The sequence below is a fragment of the Rhinoderma darwinii genome, chromosome 13 (genome assembly GCF_050947455.1).
Source record: "Rhinoderma darwinii isolate aRhiDar2 chromosome 13, aRhiDar2.hap1, whole genome shotgun sequence".
Lineage (NCBI taxonomy): Eukaryota > Metazoa > Chordata > Amphibia > Anura > Rhinodermatidae > Rhinoderma > Rhinoderma darwinii.
The window spans coordinates 42,329,581-42,353,030 of record NC_134699.1 but is presented as its reverse complement, the minus strand read 5'-3'; the positions used below and the strand labels follow the sequence as shown (position 1 = coordinate 42,353,030).

Here is a 23,450-nt window from a genome sequence, read left to right as displayed (position 1 = left end):
GAGTGCCATGTAATACGACATTTGCCCTGACTGGACACAATTAACCCTGGTGATATTAGTTGGTAGCTGGGTTTTAAGAAGCAGGATCCGCAAAATGGGCTGTTCTTGTTGAGAGAACCATTTAAACTATTATATTAAATAGCATAATAAAAAACAATGTTTTCAAACTTTCCATATCTATAATTATGATTCATTCCAACTTTAAAAACTCTCATTCTTCTTAAAATTCGGACTCACTCTGTAGCTTTTATCAGGTTTGCAAATGGCTTTTCTTCCAAAGATACCCCTGGGACAACTGGCGAACATGGGACAGTTGGCGTGGTCGTGGGAGTTGACTCCATCTAGAAAAGCAAAAGTTGATGTCAAGTTCAGTGAGCCCAAAGGGAAGCTTATCACAACAGAGTACAAACAGAAAACTACTAACTTTCAGCTTTTTTGTCGTATCAGAAACTGGCAACTCCTCAGACAATCTTCTCTTTGCTGGTTTTGCATCCTTGGGCGTTGTGGGCATTCCCCCTTCTGCAGGTACCGGTGCTGCATTAAGGCCAAGAGGATCCGACTGTCAGAAAAGATACAACATTGTCAAATGGATTAACTACTTTAGCTGTTTGTTACACACTTAACCCCTTAAGGACGCAGCCTAGTTTTGGCCTTAAGGCTCAGAGCCCATTTTTCAAATCTGACATATTTCACTTTATGTGGTAATAACGTCGGAATGCTTAAACCTATCCAAGCGATTCTGAGATTGTTTTCTCGTGACACATTGGGCTTCATGTTCGTGGTAAAATTTGGTCGATATATTCAGTGTTTATTGGCGAAAAATTGCAAAATGTAGAGCAAATTTTGAAAAAATTGCATTTTTCAGAATTTAAATGCATCTGCTTGTAAAACAGACGGTTCTACCACCCAAAATAGTTACTAGTTCACATTTCCCATATGTCTACTTTAGATTGGCATCGTTTTTTGAACATTCTTTTATTTTTCTTGGACGTTACAAGGCTTAGAACATAAACAGCAATTTCTCATATTTTTAAGAACATTTCAAAAGCCTTTTTTTTAAGGTACCTCTTGAGTTCTGAAGTGGCTTTGTGAGGCCTATGTATTAGAAACCCTGATAAAACACCCCATTTTAAAAACTAGACCCCTCAAAGTATTCAAAACAGCAGTTAGAAAGTTTTTTAACCCTTCAGGCATTTCACAGGAATTAAAGCAAAGTGGAGGTGAAATTTGCAAATTTCATTTTTCTTGCTGAATTTCAATTTTATTCATTTTTTTTTCTGTAACACAAAAGGTTTTACCAGAGAAACACTACTAAATATGTATTGTCCAGATTCTGCCGTTTTTAGAAATGTCCCACATGTGGCCCTACTGCGCTCGTGGACTGAAACACAAGCCCTAGAAGCAAAGAAGCACCTAGTGCATTTTGAGTCCTCTTTTTTATTAGAATATATTTTAGGCAGCATGCCAGGTTTGAAGAGGTGTTGAGGTGCCAAAACAGTAGGAATCCCCCAATAGTGACCCCATTTTGGAAACTACACCCCTCAAGGAATTCATTTAGGGTTGTTGTTACCATTTTGACTGCACAGTTTTTTCACAGCACGTATTTGAATTGGGCTCTGAAATGAAAAAAATGTCATTTTTTTCCAATAAAATGTCATTTGTGATCAAAATTTCTTATTTTCACAGGGAACAAAATACCCCATTTTGTTGCCCAATTTGTCGTTAGTGTGGCAATACCCCATTTGTGGTGATAAACTGCCGTTTGGGCCCATGGGAGGGCTCAGAAGGAAAGGAGCGCTATATGTTTGTTGGAGTCCAGATTTTGTTGGATTGGTTTTCGGGTGCCATGTTGCATTTGCAGAGCCTCAGAGGTATCAAAGCAATGGAAACCCACCAAAAGTGACCCCATTTTGGAAACTACACCCCTCAAGGAATTCATTTATGGTTGTTGTTAGCATTTTGACCACACAGTTTTTTCACAGCACCTATTTCAATTGGGCTGTGACATTAAAAAAATGACATTTTTTCCAATAAGATGTAATTTTTTACCAAAATTTCTTATTTTCACAGGGAACAAAATACTCAATTTTGTTGCCCAATTTCTCCTGAGTGCATCAATACCCCATTTGTGGCAATAAACTGCCGTTTGGGCCCATGGGAGGCCTCAGAAGGGAAGGAGCGCTGTGTGTTCTTTGGAGTACAGATTTTGCTGGTTTGGTTTTCGGGTGCCATGTCGCATTTGCAGAGCCCCAGAGGTATCAAAGCAATAGAAACCCACCACAAATGACCCCATTTTGGAAACGACACCCCTCAAGGAATTCATTTATGGGTGTTGTGACCATTTTGACCCCATAGTTTTTTCACAGAACTTATTTGAATTGGGCTGGGAATTAAAACAAAATTATTTTTTTCAAATAATATGTAGTTTTGGCTGAAAATTTCTTATTTTCACAAGAAACAAAATACCCCATTCTGTTGCGCAATTTGTTCTGAGTGCCGCAATACCCCATTTGTGGTGATAAACTGCCGTTTGGGCCCATGGGAGGGCTCAGAAGGAAAGGACCACCATTTGGCCTACTGGGGATTTTCTAGTGCAAAGTCATGTATGCAGAAGCCCCTGAGGTACCAGTACAGTTGAAACCCGCAAGAAGTGACCCCGTTTTAAAAACTACACCCTTAAGGCATTCATCTAGAGGTGTAGTGAGCATTTTGACCGGAGACCTACACCCCATAAACTGTAATGTGGGTTCTCCCGGGTATGGCAATACCCTACATGTGGCTGTTATCAGCTGCCTGGACACACAGCAGGGCCCAGAGGGGAAAGACGAGGGGGGATAAGCTGTGTGGAGTGCATCAGGGTAAGTAAAATTGGGGTAAATTATAAACCAAGGGATGTATGATAAATTTTAAAACACTTTCATACAGAGCTCTGGTTATTCGGGACACGTGTCACATTGATATATTGTGTCATCCATTATCGCCCTCTTATAGCAGACTTTGCACCTCTTTTGACTTTTTCCCTTCTTGCCAGTTTGGGGAACTTCTCCTTTAAAGTGTTGCCCTGGTACGATGCGTGTGGGCTCGCTTCCAGAAGTACTGGGTGCCCCCCCCTTCTTGGTCCCTAAAGATTAGGTTCTTGATAATCACCTCTTGAAATTCCAGGAAAGTTCCCGTCTGGCCTGCACATCGACGTAGCATGTACGCATTGTACAAAGCCATCTGTATGATGTGCCCGGCCAGCTTCTTATACCACACCGCATGGCGCTGTAGGGCTTCAGGGCTTGATCTTACAAGTCCATCCCTCCCATGTACCTATTGTAGTCCAGGATGCAGTCTGGTTTGGGGGTGGCCTTTCCTTCATATATCCTAAACCTGTAGGTATACCCTGATGCACTCTCACAGCTTATACATCTTCACGCCATACCTTGCCCTCTTACCCGGCAGGTACTGGCGGAATTGAATCCTCCCTTTAAAATGTACCAGGGACTCCTCAATAGAAATACACTTCTCGGGGGTGTATGCTTGGGAAAACCGGGCACTGGAACGGTCTAATAGGGGTCTCCGTTTATACAAACGGTCAAAACTGGGGTCATCTCGGGGTGGGCACGGCTCATTATCAGTATAATGTAAGAAATGAAGTATTGCCTCATTTATTTATTTTTTTAGGTTCCAGTTCAGTTCTGAAGTTGCTTTGAGGGGCCCATATATTAGAAACCCCTATCAAATACCCCATTTTAGAAACTAGACCCCTCAAAGTATTCACAACAGCATTTAGAAAGTTTATGAACCCTTAGGTGTTTCACAAAAATTTAGAGCAAAGTAGAGGTGAAATTGACATTTTTTTTTTTGTCAGAAAATCCTCTTTATACCATTTTTTTTATAACACAAAAGGATTTATCAGAGAAACGCAACTTAATACGTATTGCCCAGATTCTGCAGTTTTGAGAAATATCCCACATGTGGCCCTAGTGCGATAATGGACTGAAGCCCCGGCCTCCGAAGCAAAGGCGCACCTAGTGGATTTTGAGGCCTCTTTTTTATTAGTCACCATGTCCGGTTTGAAGAGGTCTTGTGGTGCCAAAACATTGGGAACCCCCCAAAAGTGACCCCAATTTGGAAACTAGACCCCTTGAGGAATCCATTGCAGTTTTCATGTCATGCATGCAGCTTTTTGATCAGTTTTTATTCTATTCTTAGGTGGCGTGGTGACTAATAAACAGCAATTCTACTATTGTTTTTTTTTTCGGTTTTTTTACAGCGTTCACCGTGCGCTATAAATGACATATTCACTTTATTCTGCGGGGCGATACGATTACGGCGATACCAGATGTTTATAGTTTTTTTTTATGTCTTATGGCGTTTGCACAATAAAATACGTTTTGTAAACAATCATTCACTTTTTGTGTTACCTTATTCTAAGAGCCAGAACTTTTTTATTTTTCAATCAATAAAGCCGTGCGAGGACTTATTTTTTGCGTAACGAACTGTAGTTTCCATCAGTATCATTTTTAGGTACATGCGACTTTTTGATCTCTTTTTATTCCATTTTTTGGGAGGTGAAGTGACCAAACAATTGTGATTGTGGTTCGGTTTATTATTATTTTATTTTACGGCGTTCACCGTGCGGGATAAATAATGAAATAATTTTGTAGTTCAGGCCGTTACGGACGCGGCAATACCAATTATGTATAGTTTATTTGTTTGTTTATATATTTTTATTAATAATAAAGGACTGATAAGGTAAAAAGGGGTATTTTTACTTTTAATACTTTTAAATCTTTTATTTTCTTATTTTTACACATCTTTTTTTAACTTTTTTTTTACTTTATTACTTTGTCCCACTAGGGGACATGAGGGCAGGAGGCCCTGATCGCTATTCTAATACACTGCACTACATGCGTAGTGCAGTGTATTAGAACTGTCAGCTACTCACTGACAGCAAGCATAGTGGGTCCTGACGTTGTCAGGACCCACTAGGCTTCCGTCTATGGCATAGCCGGACGCCATTGTTTGGTGTCCGGTTGCCATAGTCACCATCGCCGGCCGCTATCGCGTAGCAGGCCGGCGATGGCAGCTTAACCCCTAAAAAGCCGCGATCTCTATAGAACGCGGCTTTTAAGGGGTTAATCAGCGGGGACACAGCGATCGGTCCCCGCTGTAGGAGCTGTGACAGCTGCTGAACAAGACAGCAGCGTCGCAGCTCCTGTATGTGTCGGGAGGACGGCCGAAACGGCCGTTACTCCCGAGACGTACTATTACGGCATGGAGCGCGAACGATACAGCTGCCATGACGTAATAGTACGTCAAGGAGCGGGAAGGGGTTAAAGGAGCGCTCCCACAAAAATTTTTATTCTCCGGGAACATTAGAGAGGCACATTATGTAAATTGTGGTGAAGGTAATTTTCTTACCTGTATTTGTGAGTTATCCCTTCCCTTCTGGTCCTCTGCTTCATCATGTGACCAGCAATAGAACTCTCCAACTGCCCCAGTGTCTCATGTGTGGACAGGAAGTCAGATTCTCTATTCATTACTATCACAGCCTCGATGTGAGTCTTAGGCCCCATGCCCACGGCCGTGCCTATAATCACTGCCTGCGATTGCGGGTACGGCTAGCCATGGGCAGCCACCCCCGTTTGCGGATCATGCTCCCATATAAAGTATGGGAGCAGGATCCACGATAAGCAAAAGATAGGACATGGCCTATCTTTTGCGGCAGCTTTCTACGGCCCGGACAATAGAAGTGAATGGGCCCATAATCGTAGACCGTAATTACGGTCCGCGATTATGGGCTATTTTTACGGTCGTGTGCATGGGGCCTAATAGGAATGAATGGAGAAACTGACTTCCTGTCCACACATGAGACGCTGTAGCAGTTGGAGAGTCCTAGTGCTGGTCACATGACACAGCTAAGGACCAGAAGGGAGCGGATAACTCACAAATACAAAGGTTACCCTCACCACAACTATAATGTATAATGTGCCTTTCCAATGGGGCCAGGGAATAAAAACATTTGTGAGATTGCTTCCTTATTAGCCTGTTTATTGTGATCCCCTACATAAAGGTGTGTCCTATCTGGCCGTTCTTTTTTTCATATGCCTTTCAAGGGTATATGAGCATCATAGAAGGGGACGCACGCTCCGGAGCTCTATGAGCCAGTGCAGAGAGAGGATAGAAAGAGTGGCTTCCTCTCTAGTAGGCTCAACAAGGTCATGTACTACATAGTCACCAAATTATTTGCATTGGCGCCATGTAATACTTTTAGAGCACTTTACATTTTGAACACTTACTGCACATCTGCCCCACCCCCACAATATTAGAAGATAGATGGGTTAGAGAAGCCGGACCTGCGACAATCAGCTGATCATCGGTCGCTAGGGCAGCTTCGTTTTAACATTCTATTGGACCATCTTTTACCCATACCTTGTTTGCACTGACTTGGTCTCTGATTAAGATTATCTGCTATGTGATCCATTGTTGCAGGTCTGTTTGTCTATTCAAGTCTAACAACCCTCTGCTTACGCTTCTTTCTCTAAAAACTTTGGAAAACTGTGGCTCTGGAAAAATTCACAAGTGGACCTGTTTTGCTTCTGCTCACACAAGAACTTTACCCACAATCATCCCATGTTCACAGTTTGTGAGATAACACAGTTTACCCATTATGTCTTAAAGAGGCTCTGTCACCAGATTATAAGTGCCTATATATTATAATATATATTATATCTCCTACATAATGTGATTGGCGCTGTAATGTGGATAACAAGTGTTTTTTATTTTGGGAAATCGATCAATGTTGAGCAAGTTATGCACAATTTTAGATTTATGCTAATTAATTTCTTAATAGACAACTGGGCTTTTTTACCAAGTGGGCGTTGTAAAGCGAAGTGTATGACGCTGACCAATCAGCGTCATACACTTCTCTCCATTCATTTTTAGCTGTACTCGCAACACAGCGTGATCTCGCAAGATCACGCTCTACTGTCACATACTCCCACATTAACTTTACCGAGGTGTCTTGAGAGTGAATAGACATTGCCTCCAGCCAGGACGCGATGTCTATTCACACACCCGACACTTCGGTAAAGTTTCTTGGGGACTTACTCACACAGCACGGCGTGATCTAGCGAGATCATTCACAGAAACTTTACCAAAGCGTCGGGAGTGTGACTAGACATCGCATTCTGGCTGGAGGTGATGTCTATTCACTCCCAAGACACTTCGGTAAAGTTAATGTGGGAGTATGTGACTGCACAGCGTGATCTCACGAGATCACGCTGTGTTGCGAGTTCTGCTAAAAATGAATAGAGAGAAGTGTATGACGCTGATTGGTCAGCGTCATACACTTCTCTTTACAACGCCCAGTTGGTAAAAAAAAAAGTAAAAACATGCCCAGTTGTCTATTAAAGATAACCTTTCTCCTCCCCATACATGTCCAGCTGAGTGCAGCATGTAATGGGGAGGGCTGCACAAACCCTGGGGCACTTTACAGTTTTTTTTCTACCTCCCTCCGTTATTTAGATATCTCTGCCGTTATATTTGGCGCCCGATATTTAAATAACCCCCTGAACTGTCAACGGGTCGTATACTGGCAAGGGGGCGTGTTTCTATGGCTGTCACACTGTCCAATCAGATATGGACAGTGTTACAGCAAGAGCGAGGAGAAAGAGTGTGTGCGCGCGCGCACGCTCTCACTCTTCAGCTTTCAAGATCAGTCTTCTGCCGAACTGGCAAGGGGGTGTGTCACTGCTACGGACAGTGTAAGAGCTGGGGAGCGCTTGCACTGTCCGTAGCAGAGACACACCCCTTTGCCAGTTCGGCAGACAATGTACAAGACTGATCTCTCACAAGAGCTAAAGAGATTTGAGCGCGCATGCGCGCTCTCCTCTCCACAGCTCTTACTCTGTTCGTAGCAGTAACACGCCCCCTTGCCAGTTCGGCAGAAGACTGATCTCGAAAGCTAAAGAGTGAGACCGTGCGCGCGCACTCTCTCCTCTATCCTCGCTCTTGCTGTAACACTGTCCGTAGCTGATTGGACCACTGTCCCCCTTGCCAGTACACGCCCCGTTGACAGTTCAGGGGGTTATTTAAATATCGGGCTCCAAATATAACGGCACCGATATCTAAATAACGGAGGGAGGTAGAATTTTTTTTTAAAGTGCCCCAGGGTTTGTGCAGCCCTGCCCATTACATGCTGCACATGTATGGGGAGGTGAAAGGTTCTCTTTAAGAAAGTAATTAGCATAAATCTAAAATTGTGCATAATTTGCTCAAAATTTATCGTTTTTCAAAATAAAAACCACTGCTGTTATCTACATTACAGCGCCGATCACATTATGTAGGCGATAGGGCACTGATAATCTGGTGACAGAGTCTCTTTAAGCTAAACTGCATGCCTTCATCTTCTTATCTCTCTCAGTAATCCTACGTCGGCAATGAGTAATAACGTCTATGCCCAAAATGTCCTACAGGTCATAATAAACTGCCCAGGATTCCCCTTTTTCTGGAAAAGCAGCGTGACAACCAATATAGCTACGTAACAGCTCCCACGGGGGGGTTGCCAAACTCCAGAAAATTAAAGGGGTTATTTAGTTAAAATAAAAAACATTTTGAAATTGTAATTTAGAGAATTCTGAGTTTTTAGAAAGGAGTCACCGGTTCACAACTTTAATTTATTAGCTGCAGGGAGAGTGACTACAAAGAGCATCCCTCCCTGTGGATGACCCGGCATTACATAGACTGTCCATTGTTTTAAATGCTAACTAGGTAATGAATCACCTCCCCTGTGGTAGCACTGCAGGGAAATTAAACACTTGCTGCCATTTTCTACCATAGAATACAGCTGGCAATGTGTGATCAGCTTATTGCTAGGGGACGCTGCTAACAGAAAGGTATTTCTTGAAGGAGACAACCCCTTGCCTTAATAGGTGGTATAACACCCATGGGGGAAAAAAAATATTGAAGAGAAGATATGACAATGTAGAGATTTCTGGTAGACAAAATCCTTGATGGGTTCATGTATCATCTCCGTAACCATAGAATTAAGCAGATATCATGGGAATGATTTATAGATGCAAAATTCTGTGCGAAGACGGGATTACCGGTACTCACAATGACATCATGCTGGCCCAGCACAGGCATCTCCCATAGGGACTGATTGGTGAAACGGTTGAAATAATAAGGTCGACTCTCCCTCTTACTCCAACACTTCTCCCATCCAGCCTGCACAAGCTCATCTAGAGAAAGATGGAAGATATGAGTATCACATATCAATCTTCAAAGTCAAATCTACATGAAAGCTCTGGGTTACCTGGCAAGTCACGTTGAGGCCGAGGGGAGCTTGATGTACTTGGGGATAGGCTGACCAAGACAGCATCCTCCTGAGGACTTCCATGGTTATCACGGGCCATTTTTGAGTGCACAAACTAGAAATGAGAAACAGAAACACAATTATGTGAAGTTGAAAATATAATCAAGTGTATCAAGAGAAAACATGACATATGTTGGATTTTACAGCATGCTACTGAATCACTGTGCGTGTAAGACAACGAATGATATTTATGCCAAAGAACAAGAATAATCATCATATCTGTAGAACAAATGCATACGTGGGCCAAGCAGTGTGATTTGCGGATATACAGGATACTTGAGGATAGGGAAAATCACTTGCTTGGGTTCAGTCCTATTACATAGAGATTTCACAAATATATTTCCGATAAATGAGTATACCCTTGTTCATTGGATTGCCTCATTGTATCACATAATTGTGAAGCAATTTCATTAGAACTTAGAAAACATTGGGTTAGGCTGGGTTCACATATATATCACTTGCCAGTTGTTTTTAGCATGAGCCGAACACAACTGATGACATTTTGTGCTATTTGGTCCATCGTCCATAGCCGGACAGAAAAACGCTGCATGCAACATCTTACTGTCTAGAGAAGGTAAGACATCCGGTGTTAAAACAGATGCAACTTATGCCAGAACTGCTCCCATAAGAAAGAATGGGATCAGTTTCTATCCGGCATTTCTGTATGTGGGAAACTACACCAGCCATATGAGAACAGGGCCTTACCTGGTGTAATCCCTGTATGTATGTGTCCTGCAGCTTGTCACACTCTTGGAAATTAGCACAAAAACGTCATCCACATTTTGTAGCAATTTATTCCATGGTGGCAGGAGCATGGCGGTTTTGCAGTCATGAACATCCTACTGCTGGGGCCACACCGCGCTCCACTAAAACAGGAATCCCATTAAGTGGCGCAGGTGCAAAGAAAAAGTGTGTGCTGTGCCAATGGGTGAATAACATTATTACTGCTCTGACATTTTTCTTTTGGTGGTTACACGCTATGGAAACCTTTTAAAAGTTTGGGGTTTTTTTTTTTTTTTTTATCAAATCAATTTGTTTCGCGATTTGAAACTCTTTTTAAATAGACTTTTATTAAAAACTGAATTACTTTTTACGATACAGCTTCTATGCATCCTGTATACATAGACATTATAGCGTTCTGTCTCAGTCGATTCCGTCAGTTCAGCTGAACTGATGACTCAGCTGAGAGCAGGTACTGCATGTCTCTAAAACACATGATCCAGCTATTATTAATCACATCTAAGGTCCTGTTCACATCACGTTTTGGCCATAGAGTGTCCTTTTGGCATCCGTCGGGCTGGTATACGTCAGTATACCTTTTTTTTGGGGGGGGGGATTAAATAATAATATAGTATATTACGCTATTCCACACAAAGGGATCCCGCAAAAAAACGTATACTGCGCCGTATACTTATTTTTACATGGGAGCCTGTGTTTGTCAGATGCCACTGTATGGCATCAGTCACAGGCATACGTTAAACTCATACTTTGGGTAGCTTTCCCACGGCCGGAATGCACGAGTGTATCAGGTAGCGCTCGGCCAGGGGATTCCGTCCGCAGGGAAGTCCCTGACATCACTGTTCATTTATGGACAGTGATGTCAGGGGCTTTCAACTATGGAGTCCCCAAGCAGAGCATAAGTAACACTCTGGCCGAGCACTCCGGGACTGGAGAAGCCCCTGACATCACTGTCCATATACTGACAATATATAGGAGATGAGATGCACTCGAAGGATAGGGGCGAGGTGCCTGACGAAAGGGTTTCCCACTTCAACTGTAAAGAGATAATCACAGCACCCTCTTTAGAAATACTTGCATAAAGTAATATTTATGGCACTCTTGATTATACATGTGGTATTCATAAGGGTTACCGTGTTAACCCTTATGAATACCACATGTTGAGTCAAGAATTCAATAATCACTTTATGCAAGTTTTTCTAAAGTGTGCTGTGATTATCCCATTACCATATATGGACAGTGACATCAGGGGCTGCTCCAGGAGCCGACGCCCTGGCCGAGGTTTCCAGCATCTCAAAGCCCCTGACATCACTGTCCATACAAGGCTTTCCCAAGACAGGAGTCCCCGGGAAGAGCGCTTGCGATGCTCTGGCCGGGGACTCCATAGTTGAATGCCCCTGAAATCACTATTGATATATGGAAGTGAATTCAGGGGCTTAAAGTAGCGCTGTGCCTGGGGATTTTGGACAACGTATCACACTGTATGCCTATACAGTGGAATAGTGCCTTCCATCGGAGGTATACGTCGGGACTCCGCCTTACGGAAGTAAAAAACGTAACGGGAACAGGCCCTCAGTTGAACTTAGATGTGATCAATATTAGGTGGATCCTGTGTGATAGACTCACACACAACCCCGCTCTCAGCCGAGCCATCAGTTCAGATGAACCGACGGAATGGGCTGAGAGTGCGATACAGCTTCTATGTATACAGGATACATAGAAGCGACGTAAAAAGTAAAACAAATTTAAAAGTGCTTCAAATCCCAAAACACATTGCTTAAATAAAACAAACATTCAAAGGTGTACATAGCCTAGTTGTATATATTTTGCACCTTTATGAGATTTGCAATTTCTTCACAGGAAAAAAAGAACGCACACAAATAGCGGTCATGACCCTGAACCCTACATCACATTCTGTAACCAATATGCAACCTTTTGAGGCAGTTTTCACAATGCTCCAACCCATGAAGATGACTGGAATGATATATGAACCAAAACTTGTATTATCTATTTATACAGCGCCATCCTCCTCTGTGGTGCTCTACATTTATAACATCATTACGTAAACATTTCATTCACACACAGTGTAATCTAGAGACATTAGGTGAGAGCCCTGCCCATATGAGCTTACAATCTACACATGTGCCTCTACGTTAAACGGTTATGTTATGACTTGTTAAATTGCAATCCAGACCAGCACATTTACTACTGCTTCAGGCCTTTTCCTTTGGTTGAATAGGTTTACTTCTAATGAGTTTATAATTAGCGAGCGCTGTTACATGATGCAATCATTTGTAAGATAAAGTCATTACATGGCAGAGCCGAGTCCCCGTGGCTCCATACTTGAAAGCCATAAGCACTCCATTTACCGCCGCATTATAGAGACATTATTCACTAGAAGCAAAACTTCTGGGGGAGAAGCCCTCTGATGAAGAACGCCATGATTTATGGAGACATATGGCGGTATATACGTATGTGTGCAGTATTACACTACCATACAATTCAGAGGTTGTATGGAGCCCTAGGGGGAAGTCCACACTCTGCCACGGATCTCAGTGCAAATCTGTGGCACTATGGATTTCACCCCTGCTATATAGAAAATGTTAAATTCCACTGTAAGGCCGGGTTCACGCAGAGATTTTTTGCAGGAAGAAAATCTGCCTCAAAATTCCAAATGGAATTTTGAGACCGATTTTCCTCTCCCTGCACGTCGATTCTCACGGCATTTTCTGCCCGCGGCCATTGAGCACCGCAGGTATAAAACGCTGCGAAATACGCTTTCTCTGTCTCCCATTGATGTCAATGGAAGGTCGGAGGCGTAAACGCCCAAAGATAGGGCATGTCTCTTCTTTCTCCTGCGAGACGGTTTTACTGCTCGCAGGGAAAAAACCGCCTCCGCCTCCCATTTAAATCAATGGGAGGCATTTTTGGCTGTTTTTTTAGGCCGCTTTGCAGCGCGGTATCCGCGCCAAAAAACGGTGTGAATTTACCCTAACAGGATTTCCGCAACAGAATGAGCAAGTTGTGTATTTGAAAAGTGAAAAACGTCCGCAGCACGTGGCTGAGATTTGTATAATCTCATCCACTGTAATCTGTTTTGGATTTTACCTCCACCAATCCACAGCAAATCCACTAAGTGTGCACAACACTGGTTATCCTGATCGGCATGTGAGCCGTATTAAGTAGAGACATCGTTCTTGGCATAAAACATAAATCTCCAGCACAAAGTCCTAATAAAGAGGTCTGAACACAACCCAATGGTTTCATTTACATCTCCATATCTAAAGTCTGTTTTTCACTTTACTGAGTATATGGACAAGATTTACGCTTGTTTTATTTGTAAATTTGTCGAACCTGGATTAATACAGATGAGGTGAGCGATCTATTCTGTAGGTGGCTGCGATATTGGATTAAAAGGGTCGTTTCTTTGCATCCAGGGAAACCACCTATGGTAATAAATCTGTTTTCTCCCACCATTTTCCAGTCAGATATTGATACACGAGCCTCATTGCATACAGTACTATGTGCACATCCATAGAAGCTAGTCCTCCATACACACCACATACGCAGTGCTGTATGCAGCGGTGCTCTAAGTGCAGTGTACCCCAAATACAGGAGCCCCCTTTACATGGTGCCAATGTCAGGGTGGCCAACATGGAAATCCCACTCCCGGAATAGTGAAGCCATGTCTACATGTAAACAAACGGCTACTCGACCCTACCCGCTCCATTACGTGTTGTGTACAAATAACAGCGCTCACATCCATCTCGTACAACTGCATATAGAGCCGTACTCTCCGCACTGCTGCTGCCATACACTTTATTCACTCAGATTTATTTTTCTCATTATTAATGGTTTATGCGTTCATTTTGGCGCGCTCGTTACAAGCGCCTTTCTCCCCTCGTGATCGCGCCTTTGCAGCGCGCTCCCCGGGCGGTGACAAAATGGCGCTGGGAGCTGCGCTAGCGGCTCAGGGGTTGCGGTTGTTTTGCGCGGTTATTAGGGCGCGTTAGGAGCGCAGACTGAGCTCAGTGGCTGCTCGGGTTTTTGCGGCGCCAGACGGTTCGGGTGTCAGAGCGTGGGACGCCCCTGGAGCCTCACCTGGGGCCGAGGCAATCTCCGTCACTGACTCCTGTCCGCTCACTGCTATCCCGCCTCCGCCTCTCCCTCCCCGCCGGGGCTGCCATCTTGTATTCCAGGTCCGGCCCTGCCCAGTGCGCATGCTCTGCCCCCAGACCTAAACGCCTGATTCATGCTGCCATGTTAGTTGTGGCAGGCAATTACTCGTTATGTAGTGCGGCAGGTGAATACATAGTTCCGTTTTGCGTTGCCATTGCGTGTATTGATACGAAAGAGAAAACCGTTCACCCTCCCCCTTGGGTAATATGATATGATATGTTTACCCTAATGCAATTTTCATGTAATTTTTATCATGTTAAAGGGAATGTGTCGTGAATTAAAAAAATGTTTAAGTAAGTTACTTATTTTTATTATATTTTTTTACGTTTTTTGCTGTATTTATTTTTTTCACAGGGAAGTATTAAAAATGAAACGATAATTTGACATGTTTTCCTATGTTGGCCACCAGAGGGAGCACTTCCCAGAATTACAGCAAGGTGAATAAGGGAAATCAACCTGACTCACAGCTGCTGTAAATGTGGGAGGGAATCTCACCCCCCACCCTCCCTATTTTTTTGCCACAAGTCAGGAAAAGGTCTCTTCAAATTGCTAAGCGTTGTCCGGCTCCCATTTTGGGAGAGCTTTTAACAATGCAGCTGGTAGAAGTTATAGGACGCCAAATGGCTAAGAACGATGAAAGTCAAGAGGGAGACCCTGTGGTAAATGACTTTTCAGTTGACAGGTTCACACGGTATGTATTTAACGTGTTTTTTTGTCGCATTGTACATGCCAAAAAACAATTGATTACGCTTTTTATTGACATAATTGGTAAAGCACGCTGTTAGTACATACAATGTGATTTTTTTTTTTTTTTTTACACGTGCGTTTTTAAAAAAACGCGTTGTGTAAATGATGAAGTGTTGAGTTAATTCTTTTGCACGTAAAATGTGGCAAATGTTCCCAAAGTCAATGGGAGTCCTAATTATTCGCCAAAATGCGTAAAAAACCACGAAAAAGCGTCCAAGCAAACCATCACACAACCCCCCAAAGGCACCTCCCCTCAACAAGCACCCTGCGCGCGCCCACACACACACACACACACACACACATGTTTGGGGGGTATGTGTGTGTACACACTACACACAGCTCTGCTACACACACAGGCATGTATATATATATATATATATATATATATATGTGTATATATATATACATACATACATACATATGCAGGGCCGCCATCAGGAATTTCAGGGCCCCATACAGCTAAGTTCTGGGCCCCCCCTACCGTGGCACCGCCTGTTAACGGTACTCCGTCCAGCACTATATCATGGTACCCAGGGCCGCCATCAGGGGGGGGGGGGGTATTAGGGGTACTGATGTGAGAGGCCCAGCCAAACCTAATTGAAAGGGGGGCCCGGTAAACTGCCGCGACTTGCCTTTGGTAGAAAAAAAAACAGGCCCCTGCAATGGGGCCCGTTTTTTTCACCAAAAGAATGTCGTGAGCTGCGGGCCCCCCTTTCAATTAGGTTTGGCCGGGCCTCTCACATCAGTACCCCTAATACCCCCCCTGATGGCGGCCCTGGGTAGCATGGGGGCCGTCAAACATTGACCTGCATTGTGGCTTTTTAAGCCGCAGCGTGTCAATGTATTCTGTGGAATCGCTGCTATTCTGTTGCGGAAATGCTGCGGTTCTGCCGCAAAAATCACAAATGAGAAAAAAAAAAAAAGGCACTTTTTTAAATTTATAAAAAAGTTTAGACTTGCCCCGGCCGTAGTCCTGGTGACGCGATCCTCTATTCTTAGCGCAGCCCGGCCTCCTGTCATGACGTTTCATCCCATGTGACTGCTGCAGCGGTCACATGGTCTACAGCGTCATCCCAGGAGGCGGGGCTACGTTCAGAAGAGAGAGATGCGTCACCAGGACTACGGCCGGGGCAAGTCTAAACTTTTTTATAAATTTAAAAAAGTACCTTTTTTTTTTTCTTTCTCATTTGTGATTTTTGCGGCAGAACCGCAGCATTTCCGCAACAGAGGAGCGGCGATTCCACAGAATAAATTGACTCGCTGCGGCTTAAAAAGTCACACTGCAGGTCAATTTTTTTTGCAGCGTGTGGATGAGATTTGTTCAAATCCCATCCCCTCTGCTGCGACTGTGATACGCTGCGGATTTTTCACAATAAAATGTGTTGCATAAAATCCGCAGTGTTCATGCCTAGTGTGTTCCTACCCTAAGGCCGGATTTACACGAGCGTGTGCTTTTTGCGCGCGCAAAAACGTGGCGTTTTACGCATGCAAAAGGTCCATAACAGCTCCGTGTGTCAGCAGCGTATGATGCGCGGCTGCGTGATTTTCGCGCAGCCGCCATCATTATGACACTCTGTTTGGATGTTTGTAGCACGTGGTGCTTTTCTGTTTTCATTCATAGTTTATACGGCTGCGGAAGTGCTGGGCGTGATTTTCACCCACCCATTGACTTCAATGGGTGCGTGATGCGCCAACAACGCACAAATATAGGACATGTCGTGAGTTTTACGCAACGGACACACGCTGCGTGAAAATCACTGACAGTCTGCACGGCCCCATAGAGTAACATAGGTCCGTGCGAGGCGCGTGAAAAATCACGCGCGTTGCATGGATGTATTACACGTTCGTCTGAATAAGCCCTAACAATAAGGCCCAGTTCACAGAGTTTTTGGGCCTTGATATTGACTCGGACACTGCGTCAGAATCAGCACCAACCAACTTCCAAAACCGCCTCCCATTGACTTAATCTGAAATCAATGGGAGCCAGTCGCTGAAAAAAGAAAGCAGCACGTCCTTTCTTGCCGCGGTTCCGCCTCTGACCTGCCATCGAACTCAATGGGAGGCAGAAAATGCATTTTTCGCTGCGTTTTTTGTCTGCTGTCCTCAATCGCCGCAAAAAACACGGCAAGATACTGTGGGCAGGTCAAAATCTGCCTCAAAATTCTTTAAGGAATTTTGAGGCAGATTTTTTCGGCCTGCAAAATACTCTGTGTGAACAGGGCCATACTTAAACAGCACTTTGAGACACTTTACTCAGTGTGTCAGAAGAACTGCTCCCACTCCAGTCCTCGTCAAGCGATGTCTTCGGTCCAGATGTCCAGTCCTTCACCTCCAGGCTCCAGAAAATGGCGGGGATCGTAGAACTCCTGCCGCCGCGCAACAACTGGACTCCTCCCCCTCTCCTTACGCAGCTACGCTCTGGAGGAGGGGGAGGCGGAGGAGGCAGAGGCGTGCCAGCAGGTAACTAGTCTGTGCGCCGCTCTCCCTGTGTGGCTGTCCTTGCCAGTAGTTCGGCGATGTTCTTTTGCTGCGGGCGCACCGCTTCCCTCTTGCCGGCGGACACGAGCAGGTTGCGCGCCGGCATGCCCGGTCGTTCGCTCGCGGGCGCCCCTGCGGTCCTTCGTGAGCACGCGCTTGTGCGTTCGTGCGCGCCTGCTTGTGCGGTCGTGCGCGCGGTCAAGCGGGCCGTGTTTCACGAGTGGGGGGCCCGCAGCTCACGACATTGTTTTGGTGAAAAGAACAGGCCCCATTGCATGGGCCTGTTTTTTTCTACCAAAGGCAAGTCGTGGCAGTCGCCGGGCCCCCCTTTCAATTAAGTTTGGCTGGGCCCCCTACAGTAGTACCCCTAATACCCCCCCTGATGGCGGCCCTATATATATATATATATGTATATATATGTGTATGTACGTAAGTACTTGCTGGGAGCGGGCTGCGAGTGACAGACAGACACACCTTACCTGCAGTGCGGCCGGTCTTGAAAATGGCACCGGCTTTCAACCTACCAACCAGCTTCTATGCTGGGTCGCTCTGAACTGCGCCTGCGCAGTACAGAGTGACATAGCAGAAGCAGAGGATACAATGAACGGGAGCCGTTCATTATGTCCTATGTACAGTAGCTGTGTATGTGTCGTTAAGAGACCGACACAGATGAAATAAAACATGGCAGCCCCCGGTAAAGTAAGAAAGTGTAGAAGATAGAGCACTTATAATGTGAGCCTCTTTAAATAAAAATACATAAATGTATTCATTACGGGAGCTCCATAGACTTCTATGGACTGTCCGTGCCGTTATTACGGCCTGAAATAGGACATGTTCTATCTTTTTCAACGGCACGGGCACCTTCCCGTAAGAAAACAGGAAGGTACCTGTGGCCAATAGAAGTCTAAGAGCCCGTTATTACGGGTCGTAATTACGACCCGTAATAACGGGAGTTTTTAAGGTCGTGTGCATGAGGCCTTAGTATGTGTTTTTTTTTCTACTTGCGGTTTTCCGTAGTGGACATTCCAGCCCAAAAACTGCACCACAATTTGGTGCGGTTTTTCGACCAGAATTCCCTGCGGTGCCCAGGGCGGATATGCTGTTTGCTTTTATGCAGCGTATCTGCCCTGTGTGAACATAGTCTTACTGCAAATAAATGTGTTTTTTTTTAACCCTATTTACATTCACTGGGGGTAAGGGCCAGTTCACACATTATTTTATGCCACTGATTTTGACACAAACGCGCCAAAGAACACCTCAAAACCCCCACTGTTGTTTTCAATGTGAGGTAGAGGTATGGGAAAAAGCGTCATGCCCTATCTTGAAGCATTTTCTACCTCTGAAACGCCAGTTAAAATCAATGCAAGGCAGAAAAAAAACACGTAGTTCATTTGGAACGTTTTTTGACGCATTGTTTTACCAAAAGCCGCCAGTTTCACCTGTAAAAACCGCACAGGCAAAAAACGCATCGCAAATCGCGGAAAAATCACGTGGTTTTGCAGACATTTTTTATGAGTTTAATACCGTGCGGCCAAAAACCTCTCATGTAAATGCACTTTTAGGCCTTGTTCACACAGTGCAGATTTGCTGAAGATTTTTCATGTATTTTTTTAAGCCAAAACCAAAACGAAACCAAAACAGAAGAAATGTATAAAGAAAGGCCTTATCCGTCTGCTTTACTGGATCCAATTCTGGTTTTGGCTTAAAAAGTGCATGCAAATCTGCGCTGTGTTAACCAGGCCTTAGGCCGGGTACCCACGTAGCGTAAACGCTGGGAAATTTGCACCAGAATTCTGTGAAGAAAAATCTGCAGAATTTACAGTAGCCGCAAAGCGAACGAGATTTTGCAGATCTCAGCTACACAAAGCGGAAGAAAAAAAGTTGTGCGGAAAGTGTTGTGCATTCAATGCCACAGCATGTCAGTTTATGCTGCAGGTTCTGTCGGGAGATGCTGCGTGTTTGCACTTTAGCCTTCAATGGGGAGAATAATTTCCGCAGCAGATGAGTTTTATTGCAGTTTTCCGCTGGAAATCTGCAGGTGCACATATACTTTGATATAATTAAAGTTTAACACTAAATCAGCAAGTCAAACTCCTGCAGAAAAACCGCAGCATTTCTGCAACAATATGCGAAGCAAAAACGCACAATTTGCTGTGGATTTCTGTGGCGGATTTATTGGTGTTTTTTTGAGATTCTGCTGCAGATTTTCTATTTCAGAAATTCTGCAGCGTATCCTATGTGTGGAAACTAGGGATGCATAGTGCATCGAAACTTCGATACTGTTTCGATGCCGTGCTCCCTCAATCGATGCAATACCGTTATTTCATGTATTTCGATACTAAGCTGTGGTGAATAAGAGGGGGGCTGCGTCTGTGTAATACAGCCATTGCCCCGCTCCTGAGAAGTGTGCGCGCGGTCAGCATGAGGTGATGCGAGCGGCGGCACTAAAGACAGAACATGGCGGGCGCACTGCAAAATATAGTAGTGTTAAATTTTTAAAAAAACACATTACAATAAACATTAAAGTATCGGCAAAAGTATCGTTTTGGTATAGAAATCGCAATACTACACAAAGTATCGTTATCGAAGTCCAAATTCTGGTATCGTAATATCCCTACTGGAAACATACCTATGTTCCCACACACAGGATGCACTGCAGTTTCTCTGCAACAGAGAATCTAAAAAAAAATGCAGGGCAATGATCAGCCGATGAACGAGCAAACGCCATATATATAGTCACTGGCCGGCAGCACATCTCCCTGTGTAAAAAGGGAGATGTGCTGACAACATGATAGAAATGTATGGGGACCAAGCATAGTTGTAACGGTCGCCCGTCCCCATACATTACTGATCATTGCTCCTGTGAAAAGAGCAAATAAGCGCCGAAAACGAGCTGCCTTGTTGATCGGCACTTGTTTTCATGGGCCTATATCTGGCTGTGTAAAAGGACCCCTAGGACAAATGCACATCATGCGTATTACATGCGGATTTGCTGCACATATTTTCATGCGTAATACAGTACCAGCAAAGTAAATGAAAGCTCAAGTAATCTCATCTACATGTTGCAGAATTTTTCCGCACGTAAATTGACCTGCGGTGAGGATTTTAAAATCTGCAGCATGGCAATTTATTTTGCGTTTCCGCCTCAGAATTGTATCTGACTAACTTTTCAAAATCCGCAGCATAAAACCACAACTATTTCCACATTAAAATGTAAAAAACGCACATAAAAACGCATCAAAAATGCACTATTGGGTGCGGATTTTACCTGCGGAATTATCTGCGGTTATGCAGATTTTCTGAATCAAATTACGCAACGTGTGCATGTAGCCTTATATGGCTCTTTCCTTCTGGTGCGTACACCAATTGATCTGTTGTCGGGTATATTGGTTGTTATCAGGTATTTATGTTCTTTTTAACACCTTGAAATTAATTTAACCATGTAATCCACATTTCATTTATACATATGTGATTGTTTTTTCACTTAATTATTTGTATCTGTGCTAATAAAGACTTTACATTTGAAAGTAATTCTGTTGGGTATTTATTGTTTTAATTCACAGACAAAAAAAGATAATACATCAATAGGATCCAAAAAGACTTAAAAAAATTAAAATATAACTTTTAATAAACTGCCATTAAAATTAATTAAGATCACTCACAAAAAATATTAAATCATATTACCATACTAGAAAATAATCAGTTTAAGGTACAGTTAGGTCCAGAATTATTTGGACAGTGACACAAGTTTTGGCATTTTAGCTGTTTACCAAAACATATTGAATATACAGTTATATAATCAATATAGGCTTAAAGTGCAGACTCTCTTTAATTTGGGGGTATTCACACCCTAATTTGAGGAACGGTTTAGGAATTACAGCTCTTTAATATGTAGCTGCCACTTTTTCAAGGGACCAAAGGTAATTGGACAATTATCTCAAAAGCTATTTAATGGGCTATTCCCTGGGCAATCCATAATCAATTAAGCAGGTAAAAGGTCTGGAGTTGATTCCAGGTGGGGCATTTGCATTTCTTGCAAGCTGTTGCTGTGAACCCACCACATGAGGTCAAAGGAGCTCTCAATGCAAGTGAAACAGACCATCGTTGGGCTAAAAAAAATGAAAAAATCGATCACAGAGATAGCAAAAATGTTAGGAGTGGCCAAATCAACAGTTTGGTACATTATTGGAAAGAAAAAGAGCGCACTGGTGATCTCGTGAACTCCAAAAGGCCTCGACGTCCACAGAAGACAACAGTGGTGGATGATCGTAAAATCCTTTCCATGGTAAAGAAAAACCCCTTCACAACATCTACGCAAGTGAATAACACTCTCTCGGAAGTAGGTGTATCAGTATCTAAGTCTACCATGAAGAGAAGACTTTGTGAGAGCAAATACATAGGGTTCACCACAAGGTGCCAACCATTAATCAGCCTCAAAAATAGAAAGGCCAGATTAGACTTTGCCAAACAACATGTAAACAAGTCGCCCAGTTCTGAAACAGCATGAAACTAAGATCAACCTGTACCAGAATGATGGGAGGAAGAAAGTATGGAGAAGGCTTGGAACGGATCATGATCCAAAGCACACCGTATCCTCTGTAAAACATGGTGGAGGCAATGTGATGGCATGGGCATGCATGGCTGCCAAAGGCATTGGGTCACTAGTGTTTATTGATGACGTGACAGAAGCAGCCAGATATCCTGGCAACTTCTCTGGTGGATTACTTTAATTACTTACGTGCTGGATCTGACCCTTCCTCTCACTCATTGTTACCACATATTGCAGTCCTTCACAAAGAGGGAAAAGATCCCACATTATGCCAAAATGACAGACCTATCTCCCTGTTGAACACAGATATCAAACTGTGGGCAAAAATACTGGCATCCCGACTGGCCCCTATTCTTCCCTAACTCATCAATCTAGAGCCAGACAGGGTTTGTAATGGGTAGAGAGGGAAGGGATAATACGCACAAAGTTATTCATGCCATAAGAAATACAAGACCCCTTTAGTGCTCTTAAGCACGGACGTGGAAAAATAATTTGATAGGGTTGCTTGGGATTTTCTGGCTTTAAGGGTTTTGAAATTTGGAATCCTAACTCAGTTTATTAATTCGATATTTACCTTCTACTCCAACCCAACCGCGAGAGTCAGGGTTAATGGTATTCTCTCCTCACCCTTCAATATAAGAAATGGTACCCGTCAGGGTTGTCCACTTTCTCCCTCTTTATTCCGGTTAACACTAAAAGCGTATATATCCTCAAAGCGTATATATTGCCCAAGTTCCTTTATTTACTCCAAATTGCACCAGTGTTTATCCCTACTTCATATTTTACTCTTTTGAGACGTATGTTTTCTCAGTTTATTTGGTTGCAATCCAGACCTCACCTATCCTATAAACAATTGACACTATCTAAGGAACAAGGTGGATTTGGTCTACCTGACGTGGTCATGTATTATCACGCAGCTCAATTTCAAATGCTCATTGAATTACTTACAAGTAATTCACCAAAACTTGCTAGATCGATTGCCTCACATACACTTACTTCCTCTACTTTAGCTTTACTATGGGGCTCCCCACCTAATAAACACTACTTAGGAGCCCAGGACTCTTATTTAAAGGGTCTGCTACACAGTTGGTCATACATTCAAACTCATCTGAAACCAATACTGAACCCATAACCAGTAACTCTGGCAAACCTTATTCCCTACTTGCTAGGCAGTCATTATGATGACCCTCTGGGGTTACGGCAATCTCTAATGCCGTGCTCACTAGGAAACCTACTTAAGAACCAAGAAACACCTGAACATGGGTCAATTTTCCCTACATTCTCCAAACATACCTGGTCATCCATGTAATATGCAAATTTTGATAAAATCTGTAAGATTCCTTCTCAGTTTCACTATAAAACGTGATTTATCCTGGTATGAAACCCTTTTATGCA

General features: G+C 43.5%; 1 protein-coding gene across 2 annotated transcripts in view; it reads right to left on the bottom strand.

Annotated features, from left to right (window-relative positions):
* Positions 1-14,292, bottom strand: part of PCIF1 (phosphorylated CTD interacting factor 1) — a 69,851-nt gene extending 55,559 nt beyond the window's left edge. The window contains exons 1-5 of one of the 2 annotated variants that reach the window (XM_075845404.1): positions 14,204-14,292; positions 9,305-9,419; positions 9,106-9,230; positions 425-559; positions 238-341 (exon numbers count right to left, since the gene is read on the bottom strand). In XM_075845404.1, the coding sequence (XP_075701519.1) occupies positions 238-341; positions 425-559; positions 9,106-9,230; positions 9,305-9,404 (464 nt within the window). In that variant the 5' untranslated portion in view covers positions 9,405-9,419; positions 14,204-14,292. Of the gene's footprint in view, positions 1-237; positions 342-424; positions 560-9,105; positions 9,231-9,304; positions 9,420-13,823; positions 14,156-14,203 lie in introns of those variants that run through there. The other variant, XM_075845403.1, reaches the window with a different exon arrangement.
* Between the last annotated feature and the right edge of the window lie 9,158 nt (positions 14,293-23,450).